At 41.6% G+C, this 19350-nt stretch overlaps 2 protein-coding genes across 3 annotated transcripts; both read right to left on the bottom strand.

Annotated features, from left to right (window-relative positions):
• Positions 1 to 5272: 5272 nt before the first annotated feature.
• Positions 5273 to 11759, bottom strand: LOC311010731 (serine hydrolase-like protein). Of its 2 annotated transcripts, none has more exons than XM_084005324.1 (12): positions 11119 to 11759; positions 10844 to 10987; positions 10235 to 10348; positions 10047 to 10088; positions 9052 to 9071; positions 8873 to 8947; positions 8620 to 8726; positions 8465 to 8544; positions 8346 to 8383; positions 8158 to 8234; positions 7940 to 8036; positions 5273 to 6013 (listed from the first exon to the last, which is right to left on the bottom strand). In XM_084005324.1, the coding sequence occupies exons 1-12, from the start codon at positions 11141 to 11143 to the stop codon at positions 5894 to 5896; spliced, it is 939 nt and encodes a 312-aa protein (XP_083861450.1). In that variant the 5' UTR covers positions 11144 to 11759; the 3' UTR covers positions 5273 to 5893. The 2 variants fall into 2 exon arrangements, with proteins under 2 accessions (XP_083861450.1, XP_083861451.1); XM_084005325.1 differs by having other exon boundaries at positions 8346 to 8380.
• Positions 11760 to 12644: 885 nt separating this feature from the next.
• LOC311010732 (serine hydrolase-like protein) lies at positions 12645 to 18041 on the bottom strand. Its single transcript, XM_084005326.1, has 12 exons — positions 17899 to 18041; positions 16403 to 16564; positions 15369 to 15482; positions 15139 to 15180; positions 15022 to 15041; positions 14853 to 14927; positions 14004 to 14131; positions 13839 to 13918; positions 13728 to 13762; positions 13554 to 13630; positions 13257 to 13341; positions 12645 to 13162 (listed from the first exon to the last, which is right to left on the bottom strand). Exons 2-12 carry the CDS (start codon positions 16554 to 16556, stop codon positions 13037 to 13039), a joined length of 936 nt encoding a protein of 311 aa, XP_083861452.1. The 5' UTR covers positions 16557 to 16564; positions 17899 to 18041; the 3' UTR covers positions 12645 to 13036.
• Between the last annotated feature and the right edge of the window lie 1309 nt (positions 18042 to 19350).

The raw sequence follows: 19350 nt of genomic DNA, 5'->3' as shown, positions 1-19350 counted from the left end.
AACTTTCGTGTTCGATATGGTTATCGATCTAGCGCGTCTTTCTTTTGCGACAGGAGATGGCTGCTTGCCCCCTTGGCCATCCAAAGCCATCCCTTGGCACAGGGAGGTTGGAGACGGACTAAGTCTGGGTGCTGGGACGGTCAGCGTTGGAGATACACTTGGCTTCGGCTGGTGCAGTAACGGAGAGGAGTCTCTGGACTGTGAGGCGGGGAGACAGAGAGAATCCCTTGGCTTCGGTTTGAGAGTGGGAGAAGAATGTGGCTCTGGAGCAGGAAAAATAGAGATTCTGGGCTTTGCAGAGAGAGTTGGAGAGCTGTAGGTTTTGGGCTTTGTTCTTGGGAGGGTTGAAGCTCTTTCTCCATAGTTTCTCTGAGAACGCTCACTTGATTTACTCCAGGAGGGCTGACCTGATGTCTTGGAGGACCAAATTGGGACAAAAGATCTGCAGCCACAAGAGGGAAGAAAACACTGTAAATTACAAAATGACTTCAGGACAATAATGACGATATTAAACACAACAAACAAACTGAGACTAGACAGATTTAGATAATTTACCGATCAGTGTTTGGTTTTGTGTTGTGTTTCTCAAAGACGAGTCCCTTCTCATCAAATGAAGGGATTTTGATGGCTTTCTTTTTGATGACGGGAGAAGACAGAGACAAACACACTGATGGAGGCTCCTTCGTTTGTCTGGAGGATGCAGACACTTGAGGGATAAAACGTGCCAGACGGTCACTCATTCTGCTGTAAGCTGTGCGGAAAGAGATTAAATGAAAGACTGATTCAATTCATGGGAGTGGAGAAATTAAGGAAATTCAAGACTTGTTGGATACATTCCAAACATTTATACATCTAAAAATGTCCCCATGTTACAATCTGACAATGGAGGAAGTATTTAGATCCTTTATGTATGTAAAAAAGTTCTCCATAACAGGAAAAATCTTACTTGAGTTAAAGCACAGACATATCTGCATTATGGCCCCTGAAAGGGTTGTATTACAAAATGTTATATTATTAGATCATTTTACTCATGCCTTAATGCATAGGGGTCATTTGACTGCTGTTGATTGAGGTGAAGCCACTACTTTATACTGTTGATTAGTTTAAACCATAACAATGCATCATATTCATATTCTAGTTCTTCACATATTATGTATATCAAATTAAAATCTGCAACGTAGCAAGCAGCCATAGCTCCAAATTGGAGTAAAATAGGACAATTAATGCATCTGAAATGTAGAGTATAAAGTCACGTAAAATGTCAAGTAAAGTATTAGTATCTGAAAAAAAGTACATCGCTCAAATGTACCAACTTCTGCACAACGATCTCTTGTTGAAGTCACAGTAATTGAGAAAAACAGACACTAACCTGCCGTCTGAAGCGACGTCTCTGTTGCCACATTGAGTGAGTAAATAAGTCAATAAGAGCTCCAGATGGGGAACTGGGCAGCAGGAAGCAGTGGGCACAGAAGTGCCATTCTCGCCATTCCTCCACACTGAAGCTGCACTGTTTCACTCCCACTCTGGTCTCTCTGCTGTTTTGGTTCCTGGGACGACGTCCGTGAAGTCTGGATGTGGTCTTATTGTAGTTGTGTCTGGTCGCAGTGCAGATCAGTACTCTCACTGTTCACTTCATCAGCAAAGTGTACTTAAAAGGGTTAATAGTAATGCTTATTAAATGCAACATTAGATTGTTGCATCTGTTTGTTAACAGTATTTTACTGTGGCACTATGTAGTTTATCTACATTATAGTTTGTGTGAGATGATTAATGAGAAGAAAAAAAACTATTGTTTTGATGAGGAGTCAATGAGATTTATTTTTCTCTAAATTCCTTATTGAAAAAGTATACAGCTGTAAGATGAATATAGTGGAGTAGAAATATAAAGTATAGAATACAAATAGTACAGTGCAAGTATCTTCAAATTGTATTGACAGTGAATACTTAAGTAAATATACTTGGTTACTTTCCACCACAATCTTAAATGTTATTTTACTCTATGATCAACTTCTTAATAACACGCAGAGTAAATCCAAAGAATCGAGGATTAAACAGTTTTATTTTGTATCAACGAAGGAAGCATATGATCATTAAAAGAGGGTTGTTACACGCCCAGTTTCCTCATCATGCTGTCAAGTAAAAACAATGAAAAACAAACACAGTATACACTTTACCAAACACTAGTTTTCTGTAATCATGGCCCATCCAGGATAATCTTGCCACCTTGAATAAATGGCATTGCATTTATTTGGCACATATTATTTTGATGAAGTCGCTACTAACACCATTCGGGCATATTGGCTTTAACAACCCACTTCTCTGCAGCTGCCGTCGTGCCGAGGATTAAAACCCTCCCCACTGGCAACAGATCTATTGCACTTATGTCATTCCCTTCACTAATAAAATGCACAATATAAGTAAACTTCATGATTCATGTAAAGTGATTGTCAGATTACAAAACGTATGTAAAAGTTGGCACAAGTATAAGATGGGGTGAAATTTACATCCCGGTTTAAATCACATTTCTAAAAGGGCAACATGTCCTCCAATCACCTCGCCATCTCCTCCTGCATGAAGTCTTCTCCTCCTTGTGCATCCGGCTTCCCCACGCTGCTGCATTTTTCCCTGATCTCCACATAAAGTGTGTTGGAGATCAGAGAAACGTTGGAATGATCAGACAGGGACATCTCTCCTCCCCTTTCCATTTCCTTCTCCATCTTTAAGGTGTTGGCTCCCGTCCCACCGGTGTCCCAGCAGCACCCCCTGTCCAGATGGCCACCCGCTCCGCCTCACCCTCTCCTCATCATATCAGGGCATTGCTATCGTCATCTCTGCAGTTCACACTGGCCACCAGTGGGTGATGCCGGACTGTTTTGTTGCTCCACTTGTGGGCATCCTGCAGCCCGGGCTCGAGGAAGTAAAGGCATGCTCCAAAGCCTGCCAGCACCAAAACGGACACCAGCAGGTAGAGCGGCACGAACCAGTCCAGGAAGAGCCACGACATCGCTGCTGTCAGAGAGGGAGGAAGGGATGGGAAGGGTGGAGGAGGAGAGGATGGAGAGTGGATGAGGAGGAAAGACATGATGGAGAAAGGAGGAAAGGAGAGAGGAGTTTTTTCTTTTAAAAAGTAATCCTTCAGGGTGAGATGGCACACATGACAGACTGCAGCATCTTCCGTGATTTTCAGTCATCCATTAGAAAGTCTTCCTCATTACGACGTCAGGAACCAAAACATCACACAATCAGACCGTCGGTCATCAGACTGAGGCAGGCTACAATACATTTTTAATTTGAAAAACACACACAGGCAGGTGTTGCACTCTAAAAACAGCGCTCGCTTTAGCAAATAAAATCCATCAGGCTCACCTGCAGACGCTTCCGATTCAGACGGTCTCAGACGGGATGTGATGTGCAGCAGGCGCGAGGCAAATCAATCATCAGATTATATCCAGCGCCGCAGCTCTGACCGTTGCATGTGCTCTCTGAGAGGCACAAGAGGCAGAAGCTGCATGCGGCTTCATCCTCCAAGCTCCTGGCTCTGACGTTTTCGGAAAGGAGGGGTGGGAGTTGCTATGACAACACCCTTGCTGATGCTGGGGAGGATGGAGGGAGTGGGTGGGAAACTTATATAACTATAATAATTTTTTGGGGGGTCGGGGGGGTTCAAATGTCTGTGGATGCAGATCTGCCGCCTTGCTGCTCGCTGCGTAAAATCAATTCCACTCCATTTAACAGTGAGGCCATCACACAGTTTATGTGACATTGAGAGAAAGAGAGGGGGCCATTTTTGTAAGAGCTGCACCTCATATCTGCTCTGACTGATGGCAGCTGCAGTGTTTTATGGAGTCGCTCCCCCCTCGAGTTAAAGTGGTGGGAAAGAGATTTCTCTTCTTTTGTCTCGCTGGCTCCCAAGAAAAGAAGAAAGCTGAATACTGAGAGCATTGGCCTACATAATGGAAAGTTGTCAGAGGATGTCTTCTCTGTTAATGACTGCCATTTTTAGCTCATTATGCACAAGCCTCAGATTTGTGAAAAGCAGATCAGCTGCAAATGAAAGGATGACCTGCTGGCCGTACAAGTTACTTAAAGACATAAAGGTCTCCTTGAGTGCTTTGAAAGGTGCCTTTAAATAAAATACATTATTATAATTATTATTAATATAAAATATGATTTGAACAATGAAGGATTTTATTCAATATATCTGTATGTAAATATATTAAATATTTACCAACAAGCCCTCCAACTCATACGACCACAGTTGTCGTTGGTCCATGCACTCGAATACGACCTCTGGGAGCGTATTGCGGAGATTCTTCCGCAACGATAGTAGTGGTTAAGGTTAGGGTTAGGTCGACGTGTGGAGGCGGTCTCTGCCGATGATGCACGCGCGGGGGGGGGGGGGGGTTAGGTTTAGGTCGACGTGTGGGGGGGGTCTCTGCCGATGATTGACGGGGGGCGCGCGGGGGGGGGGGGTAGCGCGGGGGGCGCGCGGGGGCGCGCGGGGGCACGCGGGGGGGGGGGGGTAGCGCGGGGGGCGCGCGGGGGCGCGCGGGGGGGGGGGGGGTGGGGGTGGGGCTGGGGGGGGTTAGGGGGGGGGTGGGGAGGGTGTGGGGGGAAGATGTCGTGGAATCGGGTAGGTTTAGGTCGACGTGTGGGGGGGGCTAGAGGGCGCGCTATTTTGAAACGTAACATATGGTCGTAATTCGGTGCTTGACACACGACCTATGTGGTCGTTTTCTCGAGGAGGACAGTCTGATATTTACATTTACAGATATATTGTACATTTATCACACTTTGTTAGGGATGGATAGGACGTCTTGTCTATTAATCCATTTTACTGGAATGGGTTGATTTTAATTTGGAGCCTTGATTGAAGCTCTCTGTAACTTGTTTATCTTGGACTGATGATTAATATATTATTCATTATATTTATTAAAGTCTAGACCCTAGAGCCCTTACAGTCCACAAGTCTTTATCAAGATGCAGTCAGGCATTCATTGACTAAAATTAGAAACTAAGACGAGAAGAAAATGTGTCATCTGAACAAACATGTAATCTTTTTTCTTCAAGAAGCAGAAAGGATAAAAGGCTTCACAAACACATGATTATAACTCACCCTAATTAAGCAGTGCACCTTAATGCGAGGAGGTCTTGCCAACTATAAATACAGCGCCTTGCAAAAGTATTCACCTCCCTCTTGAAGTTTTTAAAAATAGTTTTTGCATTACAAACTGTAATTAAAATGTTTTTTTTTTTTATTTGGACCGGTACAAAGTGCTGCATGCATGTATTTGCCCCCTTTGGTAAGGAGCCTAAAACAGATCTGGGGCTTCAGCAGTATGTGAGACCAGGAAAGCATATGGCACCACAACAAACTTGCCAAGAGAGGACGAGTACTGAAGGACCAGGCAAGGAGGACATTAATCAGAGAGGCAACGAAGAGACGCTGAAGGAGCTGGGGAGCTCCACCGTGGAGATCGGAGCATTTGTCCACTTTATGCCGTACTCTCCACAGAGCTGGACTTTATGGAAGAGTGGCCAGAAAAAAGACCAACATGTGATCATGTGACACATGTGGACTTTATTTTAGTACTTATGTGACTTCCGAAGGTAATTGGCAGCACCAGATTAATTTAGGGGGCAAAAGGGGGTGATTACAATTTTCAGTTTTTTTTTTTTTTCAAATTTTTAAAAACAAGTTGTTGCTTTTTTCATTTTGAATATTTAGATCCGTTATATAAAATCCAAAGAATTATTATTTTCCAATTTTAATTCCAGGCTTTTAAAGCTACTTTATAGTATTGTTGAAATGATAACATATCAAACCCATGGAAATGACATACTGAGACTGGAAGTGTGAAACTTCACAATGAAAGAGTCTCTGACGTGTCCACTATGCCGGCAGCTGCTGTGAGAGCACTTTGGTCCGCAGGAAGTCACAAACAAATGGAGCGATGACTTCAGCTTCGTTCAGATGGACGTGATGATCGCCTGATACCATCAGCACCGTGTTCTGGTGAAGACAGAAATCATAATGAGCGTCTGAGTATAAGCATGTAAAAGCTGCAAATATTACTCTTGTATTACAGGTTCCTTTGCATTGTTCTGTTTTTTTTATGAACAACTAACTAAGATTATTTAAAAGCTCACTGAGGAAGATTCATTTCTGATTCCTGTAAATATTAAACATTTTGCATGTTCACACATTTTGCACTCCAACTCGTCACATTTGGTGACCATGTGACAGTCCCAGTCAACACATGGTTAACATTGTAAATTTAATCAAAAACACACACATTGGTGTTAATATGACCTTGAAAACTATGTAAAATGTAAACAATGTAACAAAAAAATGGTTTTACGTTGCAGTTAGTTGAAAGGCTGGTGCAAACAGATGGGACGATTTAGGATTTTATTGGCATCTGGATAAAAAAACACTCACAATAATCGATTGAGGTGACTTCCCATTATTGGATAATCGTAAATATCATCACGAGAAAAGATGTCTAGCTCGCTGTCATCGTAGAGAAATGTAAAATAGAGCCTGGTTTAAAAATGCAGGATACAAAAATACACAAAATATATAAGTATGTTTTAGAGCCATTATAAGAGTTAAAGCACATTTTGATGATTATCGGGGTGATAACATGAACTGTAATCATTTTGATAAAACCCCACATAAGATTTTCCTATCAAAAAAAAAAAAAGTGAATCCGCCTATTTGATCACACGATCAGCAATCCGTATCCAAACTGTGAGACAAAACCTTGATACGATCCAAACCGTGAGTTCTGTGATCTATTGTATCCGGACATACGTTCCTTTCTAATATCGGATTGTTGCAGTTTCTGGTTTCTCAACTGTATTTTACTGTGGTGGTGCTCACTGAATCTACTGGCTAATCTCTTCTCTCCTCCCTGTGTTCCTCAACTGGCCGTAACCATCTCATCAGCACTCCCTCAGTCTACACACCTGCTCCTCATCATCTCCTGCTCATAAACCCCGGCTCTCCTTCCACTCACGCCAGATTATTGTTCAACCTCAGGCTCAACTCAGAAAGCTTGTTTCTGTGATTTTAACCCTGTGTTTGTCGTGCTCCAGGATCATCTCTCACCTGCTAGTCTCCTGATCACCCTGCCTTGTTTCCTGCTGCCTCCCCCACACTCACAACCCCCGACCTCATTCCCTTCAGCCCCCTCCATTCCTGTTTGTGCCAATAAACCAGTTTTGCCTCTTCGGTGTCCTACAATTGGGTCCACCTGTTCCACAACTAACAGTAAGGACTGATGTTGTTAGAAGAAAGGGGACATTAATCAAAATGTTGTTTTGCTTTGTTAATTCACATTTAATTCCAGGTAAAAAAAAATGTCATCAAGTTATTTAAGATAAGGTCTATGAAGGAAACATATTTTGCCAATTAAGAACAAAAGTGATCCGAAACCATCCAACTCTCACAGGAAGCTTTTTGGATTTACATTAAATGTCTCCCACTGAAATTGTCTTGCAGAACACTTATGTTTTCTCAAACTGAGATTTGTGTTATTACTCATGATGGTTAACCTTCTATTTTCATTGTAGTGTGATGTTTGTTCATTATGTAGTTGTTTTATTGTATAATTGTCCAAATGGTTCACACATACAGTATATGATAATATCGTTTTTTTGTGAAGTATATATGTTTTTGGGATTAAAGGTTTTCTGTGCACCTGGTGCTAATAAGTTAATTGTCAAGATTCACAACTATAAATATTTCTGCTCATTCTGAGACACTGAGTTTGTACCATGGTGCTCCTTTTAATTCTGCCATCCACAACAGGTTTAAATAGATCAACACACATCCGACCTCAGGTGTTCAGAGTACTAACATCGCTGTAACCTACATGTGTCAGTGCAGGGTGGATCAGGTTTATCAGGTTATATTTCCAAGATTAAAGCTCACGTTTCTGTCACGATATCCTTGGAGGAGCAGGGAGGTAAATTTGTGTTTGAGACTCCCGTTGGATTCTGGAGATGTTGCACCGAAGCCTTTGTCTCCTCTGGAAAAACAGAGTTGAATAGGTTTAGTATGACGTGCATTTGCAGGAAAATTAAATGATTGGATTAGGGGACGTTTATAACGTTACAATGCAAAATGCAACGTGGTGATCAAGATCTTACAGAATAACTAGAACAGGGGCTTGAATCATCGACTGCATCTCCAGACTCTGCTCCAAGCTGATGCACACTGTATTTTTCTGAAGACACAAAAGAAAACTCATGTACAAGCAATATTACCTCTACAATGTATAAGTTAAAAGAGAGGAGGTGGTGAATGTGGAAGGTTTGGGAGGTTAAAAGTGACTTACAACATTAACTTGCAGGTCTCTGGAGAACACGAATCCTGCTGACGAGAAACACATTCAGATAAGAGGAAGCAAAGTGATTATCTTCCTCTCAGAGAAGAGGAGGAGAAGTAAAGACGCACCTCCTTCGACTTGAACGAGACCTCGCTCCAACATGATGTGCACCGACTGTTCAGTCATAGTCGGGTTTGCAGTCAACAGCCTGAAACAAAAATCAGCACAAAAGAATCCAACAGGAGTGAAGGTTTATTGGCTGTAAATCAGAGTGGCGTCGTACCTCTCAACTGCCTTCTCATAAGTGTAAACTCTTTTCTCCTCTTGTGTCTTTTTTTCAAACTGAAGCATCTCCTCCATCCCTTGTCTCATCACTTTGGAGGCAACTTTCTGCAGGAAAAGAGACAGAAGTGAAATATGAATATAACTGTGGAGTCGTGCAGTGCTATCGCAGCACTCATGGAAAATGTTGGATCATCGTCCATTTAAAGGCTTGTCAATGTGCCATATGTTGATAATAAATACTGTTGATGTACTGGATCTTTCGGTACGAATCCAAAGGACTCCAGCAGCACAAGAGCATCCACCATCTCAGGATACAGCGCACTGAACTGTGGGAGACACGACATGGACCAGATAGTGAGCAGGGAAATACAGTGATCACTGTATGACGTGTAAAAGCATTGATAAGTTGCATTTGAGGAATCTTAGTTACCATTGCAGCGATGTTGCCACCTGGAAGATGAACAAAGCAGCAAGTTAAAATGGGGAAAAATCCCACAAATAGGGGACAAGTTGCCAAAATAAATCCTTAATTTTCTCGCATAATGACAAACAAATTCATAATGTTGCGCTGCAAAAATAGGCTTTTGGACATCTATGAGAGACAGAACAATATGACATGGACAGATGAGCCCACCATTCCCAGCATGCTGATCTCAGTCAGCGTCTCTACCTCTCCCCTGACACCGTGCACCTGCATGCAGGAGTGACAGTGAGTTACTATGGTTACGGGCACGCTCTGTTTCTCTGAATATTACCAGAAACCGGTAATAAACCATTCTTGATGCAGACTCGGTTTTCCTTGTACCCCCAGTCTAACTGATAGTGCAGGTGGTTTAATCTGAAGGTTTAGGTGGTTGTTTTCATTGACAATATTTTTCAGTATCCCTCATATTTGGTCCCCATTTTTAGAATATAACCAGCAACCCAGGGTATGAAGCATAGATCTTTATTATCCTATGTTTTGGAGAAGAATATTTGTAATAAATGGAGCGTATGTCAGAAATGGTACCAAATTAATACAAATTAGCAAAAAAAAATGAAGAGGCGTTAATCCATGAGGCCAGAAAGAGGGTGCAGTTGAGTTACTTTCATCAGAGATTAATCTGTTGATCATTTTTTCAAATTAATCAATGAGTCATTTAGTCTATAAAGTGCAGGAATAAAGGTTAAAAATTAAGTAAGTATCTTACATAAAATGTAAAAAAAAAAAAAAAAAAAAAAATCAGCATCCTCACATTTGAGGAACTGGAATTTGACAGTGACTTAAATGCTTACTCAATCACCAAAAATAGTTGGAGATATATTTTTTTGAAATCACTTTACATAAAACACAGTATAATTAAACCCCAATGGCAGATTTCATTGTGGTTTTACGGCAGAAGATGTGAAAATGCAGTGTCTATAATTTGCTTAGTCTGCACTCACCCAAGCTGTGTCCTATGATGGAGAATTTTGTCCACTTGAGACCTGTGGGAGATATTTAATAGAAAACAGATCTGATTCAATCTAGTTTCAGTTACAGCTCTACCTCAGTCACAGAGATGCACCTGAGCAGATCCAACCTCTTATTACATTCAGACTAAAGGATTCTGCTCCTTGTTGAGCTCACACACCGTCCACGACTCTGAGTACGTCCACCACGTTTGCAGTGATTGTGTAGAGAACTCCTGGAGGACGATGGGAGGACAAGCCGTGACCTGCCAGGTCCACCGCCACATACCTGCACTCTGACAGGAAGTAGAAAGACAACTCAGGAACAACCAGACCATTGGAAACTCAACAGGATTGAGTCTTAACAAGTATTTCGTCATAAAATGTGACCAAATTCCTTCCAAACAGTCAGAAACACAAGCAGAGCGACTGAGAGAGATTGGATGTGCGTTCCAACACCCATACTACAATACTAGTAAATATGCCAGAAACGTTTTTAGTATGTAGTACAGACTACAGAGTATGTCAAAATATAGTGGCTATACAAACAAGAGGGTCAAAGCTTGAGGTGCAATGTTATGACAAAGTAGTTTGTCCTCGTTGAATGCATCTTGCATGCAACAGTACGTACTTTGTGAATGCAGCTGCAGTATGAACGCAAAGGTTTTTACAAGCTTACATCTTACAGCGGAAGCTTGTGACCCTTGTGGATGTGGCGAACACAAATCACTCTGGGTAGTGTGGATTTGGGACAGTGTTGTTAGAATGGGGGTGTTAGTTTACTTACTTACCTTTGGGCAGAAGGGGAATGAGGGTGTTGAACGTGCCACAGTTGTCAGCCCAGCCGTGCAGGCACAGCACAGGACGGCCGTCATCAGGACCCCACACTTTCCCTCTGATCACCCCCCATGGGACCGGGAGCGAGAGGTCTGAGACTGGACACATGACCAAAAAAACAAGGCTCCAACAGATATTGACTGTTAATATGAATGAACAAATACAGGATTTAACATCCGTGAAAGTGGTAAAACATTACACTTGGCCTGTGGCTCACTGACATCACTACCTGCTTGTTTCATTGTAGATGACATTTCACCGTCTGATGATCTCCAGTTTATGTCTCTGGCAATAAAAAAAAAATCATCCACGAAGCTTAATATCCAGCAAAAGCAAAGTGAGTATGAGAATCTCAAGGTAAACAATGATTCAAACAAATCCTGAAACGTCTGTTTAAGAAATGAAACATGACAAACTCTGACCTTTGGAGCCTGAATGCAACATAAATATTTCCTGCAACCACTGATTTCATTGGATACTCATAATGTTTATGACCTATCACCATATACTTCAGAGAGTGGCTCTGTGTCTGTCTTTGTGCCCCCAGTAACGTCTGTCAGGCATTTCTCCTGCAACAACAATGAATCTGGTAAAGAGTGAAATCCAGTATGAGCTGAGAACAACAACACCATTCATGCGGCTCTCTGTAATGGGATGATGAGTCGACTGCTCTCCTACATTACTGTACCAAGATATGTGCGGCCTCCAAACGCTCAACCAATCAGATGATCTTGTCAAATACAAGATTAAAGTTGGGTTATCATTTCTGTGGCCTGATCAGTGAGACATTAAAGTGCAATCCAACTTCTCTGCAAATACATGCAATTGTGTTAATGCCATCTCTTGATTGTTTTTCTGTACTTAATTCATTTACACATTTTGTCACTGACAAATACGTAATTAGAAAGTCTACACCCCAAGAGGAATGAGCATAGCAGTATCAAACAGGCAATAAAAGGTGTTTTGGGAAAGTGTGAGTCACCACAACCACAAGAGGTCCTTGAACAAGCAGCCACAACTGGGCACCCAAAATATTATGTAGCTTACTGCAACAGAACACGAGATTAGCCGTGGACAGACACAGAGGTGCACACTCAACACAACCCATTGTATAATCCTCCTAGGGGAAATAATAATGTCCATATTTTCCAGCAATGGGTAAACAACGTGAAATGTTACGTTTAATCTGTAACTACTCACCTGGATTTTAACACCAGCTGCTTTTACAAAATATCTATCAAGGAACCATCAAGAAAAGAATCTAATCCAATATGAGATTTTACAGAAGGAGGGATTAACTGTATCAAAGGTCTCTGAGATCAACCGTCACAAGCAGACAATGTGTTACTTACAGCCAGTGATGTCATAAAACCTGAAGCCAGATTGGAAAGAGCCTCACATAAAGAAGCTGGAAATGGATTCTGTAAATTGAACATTAACTGGTGGCTCGAGGGTGTTTCTGTCCGAAGGGTGAAGTTATTCATGAACACCAGCAGGATTTCATGATTTTGGGATTGTGAATAAATATAAAAGTGAATCTAAATATGAAAGCGCTGAATTGAAAATTGGGTAAACACACATGATTTCTTGAAGAGTTAGATGAGAAAAGAGAGTCAGCAGCCAGTTAGCTTAGCTTAGCATAAAAACCTAAACTATGAGTGAAAAGAATCTGAATTTGTGATGGTTTACTGTCCTCGATTGGCTTGAAGAAGGAAAAGCGGCTCATTGACTCATAAATGAACCACAGGCTTCATGTCTTATTTATATGTTGCTTTTATTTATCTAAAAATGGAGCATGTTTATTTTCTGTTATTAAACATTTACTTCACATGGTGGCTGTCGTTGAGACCGTCATCTACAGACTGAGCTGACCCTGAGACAGGATCCATCAGGGTCTGGGCGGCACACGACCTTTGAACTGAAGACCAGTCCAGAAACACTTGCAGTGACTGAAATGGGCATTTCAACGTCTATGAATGTTAACTCTTACAAAACAGCGATTCTGCAATGGGTGTAATTAAAATTAAAACCGAAAGGAACATACAAACTTTGTGCTGGAAAAAATCTTATAAAAAAAAAGAAAAAAGAAATACACTTAGGACTGATGACTCAGCATCTAAACAGCTTAGCGTGAGAGTGTTTGTAGCTCATAATTTGTGCTGCCTGCTGTTTGACCACGCTTTGGTTCGCAGGAAGTCAGACACCAACGGAGCGACGGCTTCAGGCTTATTCAGATGAATGTGATGATCACCTGGGACCGTCACCACCACGTGCTGGAACCAACAGAAACAGACCGATATTATTACGTCGCAGACTTACAGAATCAATGACAAACTGCTTCAAACATTTTGATTGTATTTTACTCACATTTCTGTCCTGTAAACACTGGCGAAGTGCTGAGGTAAACTTCCTTTGAGCTGGTTCAGAAAGTTGTCTATCACCTTCTTCTGTTCTGGAGAATGAGATTTTCAATGTAGGATGTGAGAATTAACCGTATAATGAAGGCTGAAGAACATGTTATTGATAGAAAGCTATGGTAAAGAGTAGGATTTGTGAAAATTGTCCACTGTGTTTCTGCTCCGTACATCAGCGACATCAGCCAGCTGTTATAAACGTGTCTGCTGTCATAACATAATGCAAACATCCATTTCATCAATATCTTACAGAACAACAAGAATAGAGGCTTGAACCCTGGACTGCATCTCCAGACTCTGCTCCCAACTCATCCGCCATATGTTTTTCTGAAAACATGAAATAAATTACACGTATGGTTTAATAAAATGCAAGTAAACAGAGAGGAGGTGGTGAATGTGGGGGAAGGTCTAGCAGGCAACTTACAAAATGAATCCGCAGGTCTCTGGAGAACACAAATCCTGTGGAAGAGAAACACATTCAGATGATGAGCAAGGTGAGATGATTCCTCTGTGAGGTGGAGAGATAAAGACGCACCTCCTTCCACTTGAACTAGACCTCGCTCTAAAAGGATGTGCGCTGACGGCTCAGTCAGTCTCGGGTTTGCAGCCAACAACCTGAAAGAAAGGAAACACTTTTAGGCAGGGGCCGATGGAGACAAAGTGACTAGAAATCTGAAATAAATCTTTGTTAAAATGATACCTCTGAACTGCCTTCTCATAAGTGTAAACTCTTTTCATCTTTTCTGTCTTCTTTTCAAACTGAAGGATCTCATCCATCCCCTGTCTGATCACTTTGGAAAGTTCTTTCTGCAGGAAAAGAGACTGAAGCTACTGACAGGAGTGGGAAATAGAGCAGAGCTCTCCTTTTATAGACATATATCATACAGAATATGAATTTAAAAAGGATAGTAATGAAGATAACTGAAGTAGAATTTTAAAAAAGTATGCAGGTATCATTTTCAACACTCAAATGAACATTATTGAATACAAATTGTTTGTTCTTTCCTTGAAAGCCTATGTATTAACCCTCCCCATATTTAAGAATATACTTAAGACTTTCCTCTTTGATTACCTCATAGTAAGGGCTGGCTCAGGCTGGCCTTGGACCAGCCCTTAGTTTTACTGCTGCAGGGCTGGCCTAAGCACACCGCTGCTATTATTGGTTGTAGTAGTTATACTTTTATTATCATTTCTGCCATTAGTATTATCATTCCTGTTATATTTACCGCTACTATTATGATTTGTATGAATCATTTTATTATTATTACTGTTATTAAAGCTTATGTGCTTTTATTGTTGTTGCCATCTCCCTCTGTCTCTGTCTATGTGTCTCTGTCTCTCTCTCTTTCTCTTGCAATCCAACAGGTAGAAGCACACAGCCTATGTAATTAGATTGCATCTAATTAAATGAATAATTCACTACAAACCCTTTTTCCTTGAAATAACATTTACAGAAACAGTTGAATAAATAAAACATGACTGTCTGATCCGACTGTCCTGGCGAAACCTTCACAGTGAGCATAATCTTGGCAGACAAAATGATTAATACCGTTTCTGTAGGCAGAAATCCGTAAGAGTCCAGAAGCACGAGAGTGTCCACCATCTCAGGGTAGAGCGCACTGAACTGTGGAAGACACGACCATATGATGAGACCACAAACAAAAACACAGCAAAACAGTGTCAGGAAAAGAGGAAAGCGATAAGAGATTAACACCCACCATTGCAGCGACATCAGCACCTGTAAATGAGAAGAAGCTGCATGTGATTTGCACTTCAATATTTTTGCAGCACAGCGACGCAGATTAAGATCAATTCTGCTGTAAAGTCTCACTCACCCATACTGTGGCCTATGATGGAGAATTTCCTCAGCTGCAGAGCTGTGGGAGTTAATTTCACAGATCATCAACCGGGTTCTGTATCTCATCGCAGAACACTGAAGTAGATTTTGAGTTGCCATAAGTCTCGCTGTGGTTTACTTATAACCATAAATAGGAACTTGAAGTCCTGTAGAGGTGGAAAACTTACACTGATGTTTGGCAAAAAGCTACTGTATGAGCTCACCCACCATCAGCGACTCTGCGTAGGTCCGCTACATACGTAGGATAAGAGTAGTAATCTCCGGGAGGACGATGTGATGACAGACCGTGACCTGTCAGGTCCAGAGCCACGTATCTGCACTCTGACAGGAAGTACATAGAAGACATGTGGAAAACGCTCACACAACACACCAAATCCCAAACACATACATTACGACTTTTATGCAATAATTCATGCTACAGGTTCATATTTTCTTAATTATTTCCTGGAAAGGGACCATTCATTTGGTAGCTCACTGATTATAGGAAATAATAGAGATAAAGTTGAGATATGTGTCCGTTCCGAGCTACAAGAAATGTGTCGTTGGTGAACAAACTTGTCTTCAGGAACTAAACTTTTCAGTGACAGAGAACGATTTGTTCATGACGATCAATCTTCCAGCTTGTTCCTAACGTTTCATAGGCTTTAAAAAAAAAAAAAAAAAAGTAATGTGTGCAGCAGACTTGAAGCGTCTCGCTGCAGGATCGCTCCCTGGTTCGACTGCTGAAGTGAAAATAGGCCGTCTTATTGGTCGAGCTAGGCATCAGTTCACGGAGGAGGCGGGACAGCTGTGTGACGATAGATGTATCGGGCCTGGCATTCACAGAAAGGGCGACTTGCAACACAGTAGGTGGAACTTGGACATGACTTGGCCTTAGTTTCGGCTAATAACTAGATGACAAACTGTCATAATGTTTACATTGTTATTGGGGGTTTGATGAAAATTTTCATCAGCCAGGTTTGTGCTTGTGTGCTGAGGTGATTATACACCAATTCAAACATAGTTATGAATATTACACATTACGTGTAGTTAACTAGATTCATTTCTGTGTTGGACTTTCTATGGGAAAGAAATAATTGATAGGAAGCATTTTACTGCTAGCTAGCTTATCTAACCGCCAAGCTCTCCACAGGACCTGGAGTATTACTAGACTGTTACAGACCCATAAAATAAATAGTGATGCGGATTATGTCTTAATATTATTTACAGAACGTGGCCTTACCTACTAGCCAGTAAGTTACCTTTGGGCAGAAGGGGAATGAGGGTGTTGAACGTGCCACAGTTGTCAGCCCAGCCGTGCAGGCACAGCACAGGACGGCCGTCATCAGGACCCCAGACTTTCCCTCTGATCTCCCCCCATGGGACCGGGACCGAGAGCTCCGAAGCAGGACACATCACACTGCCTGTACAAGAGTTAATTACAATCAACAGCTCATCTACAAGCCCATTTCTGCCACCGTCATAAAAAATAATAACTTAGTATCTCAGAATAATGGCATACTACACTAAGTCATTATTTTAAAAAGGTTTCTCATTATTTTGATATATTATGACAATATTTTGGGACACTTAGTCAATATTTTTGAGTTTCTCACTATTTTGAGATATTAAGTCATTACTTTGGGATACCAAGCCAATATTTTGAGATACTAAGTGATTATTTTGAGATATTAAGACAATAATTTGGGATAATAATAAGTCAAAATTTTGGGAGTTTCTCACTATTTTGAGATACTAACTATTTTTTTTTTTAGATATTAAGTCATTATTTTGGTATATGTTTTGGGATACTAAGTCCATCCATCCATCCATTTTCTACCGCTTATCCTGTATTTAGGGTCACGGGGGGGCTGGAGCCAATCCCAGCTGTCATTGGGTGAAGGCAGGGTACACTCTGGACAGGACGCCAGTCTATCGCAGGGCCGACATGTAGAGACAGACAACCATTCATGCTCACATTCACACCTATGGGCAATTTAGAGTCACCAATTAACCTATCCCCATCTTGCATGTCTTTGGACTGTGGGAGGAAGCCGGAGAACCCGGAGAGAACCCACGCTTACACGGGGAGAACATGCAAACTCCACACAGAAGGAACCCGGGCTGACCCGGGAATCGAACCCAGGACCCTCTTGCTGTGAGGCGAGAGTGCTACCCACTACACCACCGTGCAGCCCGGATACTAAGTCATTTTTCTTTTTCTTTTTTTAGATATTAAGACAATATATAATAAGTCAATATCTTGAGAAAGTTTCTCGCTATTTTTAGATACTACTGCTGCCTTCACGTGGTATCGGAATTCAGGTAAATATGAGATGCCAAGGCGGAAATTGCACATGAACGCCCGCTGAAGTCGTGATTTTGATACTCGAGTTCCCGAGTCGGGGTGACCAGAACCTTTTAATGGCGGAGGAGAGGACTGGTTCAGTATGGATAATACTTTATTTTTAACAGTGCAACAAGCATTAGCTATTGCTTGTGTGCATACTTTTACTTCACTTCATGTTCACTTAACCTGATGTGGACCAATATTTATCGTTATATCCATAACAAAAGGACTACAGTCTGCTAGCGTGGTGCAAAGTTATTACATTACTATTACATTAGCTGACTTTAACTTATCCGCAGTTCGCGACAACAAAGCACCTGAACGTGACATTCTCTGATAAGTGACAACAGAACCGCTATGTGCGGGTTCTTAGGGGACTCACTCAAACCCCCTCGTACTGTCTGTTACCTTGCTAGTGTGTCTGAAACCTTCCTGAGCCGCTGAAGGGGAAGTTGCACAGTGTTTCGGGACAACAGCGCTCACATCTCTGAATAAATAAGCGAACCTTGAACGACGTCCCGGGTCCAGACTAACTTCCGGGTTATCCACTGGTGACAGCAGCCGGGCCCTCAGTAAGGTCTTTCAGGCAGCGCCGCTCCGACTGAACACTTAACAGCTGTGGTTATTTTCCCACGGAAACAACATCTTCCAATAGACTTAGGAAGAGTGTCTCTGCCACTGTATTGGCCCACTCGTTTTGGTGCATTATAATAACTCAGGGACCTGTTCTCCTTCACATGTTCCTTTGGTCTGTGTGACATCCATCGTCTCTAGGACAATCATTGCCAAACTCTGGGTTGGGGCCCACAACTGGGTTTCATATGGGTTGCCATATACATTTTCAGAATTTCTTCCATAATCATGTATTCAACATTTGTCATTCTGTTTTACTGATGAGAGGAAATGACAAGTAGAATAGTTTATTTAAATTCCACAGGTGAATCAAGTATCAAGCATTCCTAAACTATAGCTCATAGCTGTTTCTGTTCCCATGGCAAAGGAGACATTGTGTGTCTACAACTATACAATATAAACATAGGATAACTTACACATAAGTGTGTAAATCTGCTGCTGTTTTTGTATTAAATGAAGTAAAAAAGAGGTATCGTGATAATCAAAAAACAATGTTTGTAAAACTTTGCTACAGAGGGAACATGCAAAAGGGGACTTGGATTGCCAAACTTTCAATGTTTTTATTGGGCTGCAAACGTACATAAAATTATGCTCTGGATGACAGGTGCAGACAATAGTTGGATCCATCTAGAAACTAACTCATGCCATGCTTCCTCTTTGAAAGCCCTTGTGTGTAGTAGCCTCCCTTCTAAACCTAGACAGTTTACTTCTAATCCAATAGTCATTGCCACTTTAAACATCTGGCAGCAAATTAGACAACAGTTTGGCTGGAGAGGTCTTCCCTTGGCCACACCTCTCTGTAATAATCATCTGTTTCAACCTGCCAGAACTGATCCAAGATTTTCTAAATGGTGTAAGTTAGGATTGTCTTCCCTGTGTGACCTTTATGTGGACGGTATATTTGCTAGTTTCACTCAACTTTCCTCCTTATTTAACCTCCAGAGTTCGGATATGTATGGTTACTTCCAAATCCGTAACTTTGCTAAGCATAACACCCCAGCTTTCCCTCATATTCCAGTAGCCTCTGGCATTGATTTTTTTAATATGACTTCTCGGCTACTAAAAGGACAGTTGTCATCTATTTACAATATATTATTAACAGCGACTCCCTCTGCCCTTTGTAAGATTAAAACAAAATGGGAATCGGAATGGGGTACTTCATTTTCCGATGAATGGTGGAATAAAGCTCTTAATAATTCATCTTCATCCTGTGCATCACTTACCCTT

This window comes from Eutrigla gurnardus (assembly GCF_963514095.1).
Source record: "Eutrigla gurnardus genome assembly, chromosome: 3".
In the NCBI taxonomy this organism is placed as follows: Eukaryota; Metazoa; Chordata; class Actinopteri; order Perciformes; family Triglidae; genus Eutrigla; species Eutrigla gurnardus.
Note: the sequence above shows the minus strand (reverse complement) of the source record. Positions and strands in the feature narration are given on the sequence as shown.

Excerpts from the sequence above, each read along its gene's own strand:
- LOC311010731 (XM_084005324.1), bottom strand. The coding sequence starts at position 11,143 with ATGTCATCTACAATGAAACAAGCAG. Across the intron at positions 9,072-10,046 it reads CATCATAGGACACAGCTTGG|GTGGCAACATCGCTGCAATG; the intron begins GTGAGTGCAGAC and ends TTCATCTTCCAG. Across the intron at positions 8,037-8,157 it reads GCCCCTGTTCTAGTTATTCT|AGGAGACAAAGGCTTCGGTG; the intron begins GTAAGATCTTGA and ends CTGTTTTTCCAG.
- LOC311010732 (XM_084005326.1), bottom strand. The coding sequence starts at position 16,556 with ATGTGTCCTGCTTCGGAGCTCTCGGTCCCGGTCCCATGGGGGGAGATC. Across the intron at positions 14,928-15,021 it reads GTGCTGATGTCGCTGCAATG|TTCAGTGCGCTCTACCCTGA; the intron begins GTGGGTGTTAAT and ends TGTCTTCCACAG. Across the intron at positions 13,163-13,256 it reads AGTGTTTACAGGACAGAAAT|CACGTGGTGGTGACGGTCCC; the intron begins GTGAGTAAAATA and ends TGTTGGTTCCAG.